Raw genomic sequence first — 5,412 nt, 5'->3', positions numbered from 1 at the left:
GACAGCGGGAGGCAGCGGCCGTACTGCGGTGCTCGGCCCGGGACTCGCCGCCTCCTTCCCTAACAGCACTTAACTGCCGGCCCCGCTTCCCCGCCCCCCTGCGGCGGCTGTTGCTTAAGGACCCCTGCGGGCTCCGGAGAGGAACCGGCCCGGCCAGACGCGACTCTTGGGGGCAGAGGAGGGGCCCGGCCAGACCCGACCCGACGCGACGCCGGGGGGAGAGGGTGGTGAGGCGGAGCCGGGCCCCTCTGTTTTAATTGCGGGGTTTGGCTCTTCTGGCACGTTTGCCGCCCCCCCCCCCATTGCGCTGCGGCGATTCCCGGCGCAGGCAGGTGCGGCGGCCGGTGCCCTGGCGCGGCTCGGAGCGCAGAGGCTCTTCAATGGAAGTATGTTACCAGCTGCCGGTGCTGCCCCTGGACAGGCCGGTCCCGCAGCATGTCCTCAGCCGCAGAGGGGCCATCAGCTTCAGCTCCAGCTCGGCGCTTTTCGGTTGCCCCAACCCCAGGCAGCTCTCTCAGGTAAGGCCCCCGCCGCCCTCCCAGAGCCGGCTCGGTGACCACCCGGGTCAGTCAGTCACAGTTTACACCTTTAACGCCGCCATCTCCCCCTCCCCCCATCAGGCTCGGGCAGTCACTGGGCTGCGCGCTCCCCTCGCCCCTGGGCTGGCTCGGGAGGTCACTGGGCTACACAGCATCACACCTTTTTTCTCTCGCAAGACCTCCCACAACCGGTTTACTCAGTCAGAGGGCTACACTCCGTGCTCCCCCACCAAGATACCTCAGTCACTTAGGCTCCTTCTCTCCATCCCTTCCTTTGCATGGGGACTTGTGTATTTGTAGCTGCATATATTGCTTCTTGCAACGATATCTGCTACCATTTAGAGAAAGTGGTGCCTGCAAGTTGATAAAATTCGCGTTTATGCCCAGTTTTGGTCGACATTACAAATGTGCAACCAACCTTGGAAGCTTCCTTGAGCTATTTAAGGTTTGATGGCAACACACTACCTTCCTGTTAAATTACCCCATCAGAAGCCTATTCATTTATCACTTCAAATACCTATGGTGGTGAAAAGAAAATACTACCAATATTCTATATTTCCTGTTGCTAGTTACCACTGATATTATCTTTTCCTAACTGATTTCATTGCTTGCAGTAAATTCTTATATAAGTGGCTTTCCAGAGTCAGTGAGCCTTTTGCTTTCTTTAGTTATTTTCAAACTAGGTTTGAACAGTTCTTAAGTTTTCCTTTCCTCAAAAAGCCAAAAGTTTTTGGTGAGGTTTACAATTTTTTTTTTTTTTTTTTTGGCAATATTATATTGAGCATTGTATGTTCAGAGTAAAACATTGCTGTAATGGTAAGCATTTCTCCTTTTTTTTCTGTAAGATTCAAGCCTTAGAGGTCTAGTTGCAGTAAGACCATCTTTGGCTTTTTAATTCTCATGGCATCTTCCTTGTGCATATTAAGGGTTCACAAGATGAATAACAATCAGAGTTAAAAAACAAAATTTTGAAGAGGATTTGTTTATAAAAACGTTCAGTACAGGTGATATGAGAAAATAGATTTTCCTTTCTACTGATCTTTTTGTTTCTATCAATATGCTGGTGAAGTTTTCCTGCAAATTGTGATAAACAGACCTTTGCATTTTCAAAGGGACTTTATTCAGACTTCAGAGTGGAATTATAATAGAAAAGGTAAATATGTGTTAGTTGCTGACATCTGAGGGTTCTGTTTAACGTTTTGATCAGGATGTTTGAGTTGTGTTTAGGTAACTCTTCCCCCCCACCCCCACTTAAAACACTGTCACTTGTTTGCATGTCTTCATATATTAAAAGAAAACTGAAAGCTGCTTTCTTATCCCTTACCAAGACAGCCCTAGTTTGTGCAACTGCTTTTGGATATTAGGGTTGCTGGTCTCTTTTTGTTTAATAGCAATTCGGGCTGTCAAGCGATTTAAAAAAAATAATCACGATTAAACAATAATAGAATACCATTTATTTAAATGATTTTGTATGTTTTCTACATTTTCAAATATATTGATTTCAATTACAGCACAGAATACTAAGTGTACAGTGCTCACTTTATTTTTATTTTTGATTACAAATATTTGCACTGTAAAAAACAAAAGAAATAGTATTTTTCAATTCACCTAATACAAGTACTGTAGTGCAATCTCTTTATCATGAAAGTTGAATTTACAAATGTAGAATTATGTGCAAAAAAATCTGCATTCAAAAACAAAACAATGTAAAACTTTAGAGCCAGTAAGTCCACTCAGTCCTACTTCTTGTTCAGTCAATTGCTCAGACATACAAGTTGGTTTACATTTCCAGAAGATAATGCTGCCTGCTTCTTGTTTACAATGTCACCTGAAAGTGAGAACAGGTGTTTGCACGGTACTGTTGTAGCCCACGTTGCAAAATATTTACATGCCAGATGCACTAAAGATTCATATGTCCCTTAATGCTTCAATCACCATTCCAGAGGACATGCATCCATGCTGATGACGGGTTCTGCTCAATAACAATCCAAAGCAGTGCGGACTGCCGCATGTTCATTTTCATTATCTGAGTCAGATGCCACCAGCAAAAGATTGATTTTTTTGGTGGTTTGGGTTCTGTGGTTTCCGCATTGACGTGTTGCTCTTTTAAGACTTCTGAAAGCATGCTCCACACCTCATTCCTCTCAGATTTTGGAAGGCACTTCAGATTCTTAAACCTTGGGTTGAGCGCTGTATTTATCTTTAGAAATTTCACATTGGTATCTTCTCTGCATTTTGTCAAATTTGCAGTGAAAGTGTTCTTAAAACGAACAACACGTGCTGGGTCATCATCCAAGACAGCTATAACAGGAAATATATAGCAGAATGCGGGTAAAACAGAGCAGGAGACATACAATTCTCCCCCAAGGAGTTCAGTCACAAATTTAATTAATGCACTATTTTTTTAAACAAGCGTCATCAGCATAGAAGTATGTCCTCTGGAACGATGGCCAAAGCAGGAAGAGGCATATGAATCTTTAGCACATTTGGCATGTAAATATCATGCGACACCAGCTACAACAATGCCATGTGAATGCTTTATTCAACAATAAAGTGAGCACTGTACTCCTTGTATTCTGTGTTGTAATTGAAATAGATATATTTGAAACAGTGCGATTAATTGCAATTAATTTTTTGAGTCAATCGCATGCGTTAACTGCGAGTAATTGACAGCCCTAATAGCAATGCATTGTTTTTTTGTGTGTGGGAATAGTGTTGGTAGCTGGAATTAAAGGAATACACAAATTAAGAATTATGTGGAATTAAACATAAAGAGAATAGCTGTAAGGAAACAAAGTAGGTCATTGTTTGGTATAATGTTGATTGTATCTATTATGCATGCAGTTTAAAGGAATGCAAATTTCTTGTTTGTATGAAAAATTACTTTTTTCATTGTAATTCTTCCATCAACCGCTTTTTCTATAATCTTAGTAATAACTGTTTTGTCACTAATAGAGTTGGCACCTTTAAGGAGTAGAGATTACAAATAAATCTAAAAATATTCTTTGGCAGCTACCGCAATGAGTCTCCAACTTCAGTGCCCTGTAATGCTATGTATGCCCTGTGCAAATATAGAATGAGTCTCTTGCCTGAATAGCAGGGGTGGCTTTAGCTAGGGTCAATGAGTGTAGTCGCGCCAACAGAAATCAAGCCTGGATCAACCAATGCACACAGGGTGCCTAGGCAAGGATCTCCTTTTCAGTTTGGTGCAGCCACCCCTCTGTTGTGACTTGATGAGGGGGAATCCTTTCCAGGCAGGCCCCTCTAGAGCAATGGTGGACAACCTGCGGCCTGTCAGGGTAATCCGATGGTGGGCAACGAGACGGTTTACATTGACCGTACACAGGCACGGCCACCCACAGCTCCCATTGGCTGGGAACTGAGAACCGTGGCCACCGGAAGCTGCGAGTGGCCATGCCTAGGGACGGTCAATGTAAACCACCTGTCTCGTGGCCCACCAGCGGATTACCCTGATGGGTCGCAGGTTGCCCACCACTGCTCTAGAGCAATTTGGGACCCTGGTACATCATGTTCGTTGGGACCCCACCCCCTCCTATTTCACTTTATTTATTCAGACATTAGAAACGTTGCCTCCACCTCCTTCCCTCCCCCCCACCCCCAAGCCCTGCCTCCAGGGACACAACTCCCCACTTGGGGTTCCAAACACCAGTAAACTCCATGTGGGCTGGGAAAGATAACACTTCTGGGGGTTAAGTCAGTTTCCAGTAGCACCAGAGCTTGCGCAGTAAGCACCATTTGCAGAAGTAGGGCAAAGGGTGAGGCACATTCACATGCCAGTCTGCAGACTAACTTTTATGGTTTGAATTTTGGGCGTAATTATCTGTTGACTAGCTGAATGCCCTGACTTCTCTCTTTCAACCTCCACTGTCCTTTTTGCTCTCTCTCCATCCTTCTTTCTTCCTCCCTTATGTTTATTAACGCCTCCTCTTTTATTAATGCCATTATTCTCACCCCTCATCTGTCCCCATATATTTTAAAAATTGAAATAATGAAGTATTTGGAACCATCAAGTTGTCCAAGTTTCTTGTGTGGGATGACTTCATCTTATTACTGTTACTCAGGTCTTTCCCCATATCCTCTTCCTCCTCTTTGTTGCACCCACTTAAAGTGTCAAATTAGTTAAGTGCTTTGAGGCAGAGACTGTCTTCATATGATTTTATACAGTGCTAAGCAAAATGGGGACCAATCCTGATTGGAGCCTTTGTGTGTTATGATCATAATAAAGTGACTGTATGACATTCTTCAAATTTCCTAATTTTAAGTGTAAACTATTTGTGCATATGTCTTAAAATTCTGGTATCAGGCCACACTTGAGATGTTGGTATTTGCTACTCTTTGTAAGGAGCATGATTACTTGTTTCATGGACCTAATTGTTCTCATTGCCTGCATAAAATCTGAGTGGCTAGACTAGTAGATTAAAATCTTCATTAATTTCAGTATAATTTGGCTACAGTCACCAAAAATCAATTCTGCTCTATTGTCTTCATTACCTTTTTGTCATCGGTATAGATTGAAACGTGGCATAACACCTGGTATTACTAAGGAAACTGGTTTTAATTTACAACTAAAAGTTTTTTTTTTTTAAAGTAATCTGCTTCAACCCTAAAACAAGTCTGTAGTGATACAAAATTTTAACTCCTTTCAATTTGATGTATTTGTCTTGAATATTCAAAATTGCTCAAATTAACTGGAATTAGTGATACACCTCTACCTCGCTATAACGCTGTCCTTGGGAGCCAAAAAACTTACCGTGTTATAGGTGAAACCGCATTGTATCAAGCTTGCTTTGATCCACCGGAGTGCGCAGCCCCCCCCCCCCCCCCCCCCCCCCCCCCCCCCCCCCCCCCCCCC

At 43.4% G+C, this 5,412-nt stretch overlaps 1 protein-coding gene across 5 annotated transcripts in view; it reads left to right on the top strand.

Annotated features, from left to right (window-relative positions):
* Positions 1–247: 247 nt before the first annotated feature.
* Positions 248–5,412, top strand: part of PDE7A (phosphodiesterase 7A) — a 129,972-nt gene continuing 124,807 nt past the window's right edge. For all 5 annotated transcript variants that reach the window (XM_026662353.2, XM_026662346.2, XM_026662348.2 and 2 more), the window contains exon 1: positions 248–518. In XM_026662353.2, the coding sequence (XP_026518138.1) occupies positions 381–518 (138 nt within the window). In that variant the 5' untranslated portion in view covers positions 248–380. The remainder of the gene's footprint in view (positions 519–5,412) is intronic.

Source organism: Terrapene carolina, unplaced genomic scaffold (genome assembly GCF_002925995.2).
Source record: "Terrapene carolina triunguis isolate 2854851 unplaced genomic scaffold, T_m_triunguis-2.0 Scaffold58, whole genome shotgun sequence".
Taxonomy (NCBI): domain Eukaryota; kingdom Metazoa; phylum Chordata; order Testudines; family Emydidae; genus Terrapene; species Terrapene triunguis.
The sequence above is the reverse complement of the archived record's forward strand: the minus strand, read 5'-3'. Positions and strand labels throughout refer to the sequence as shown.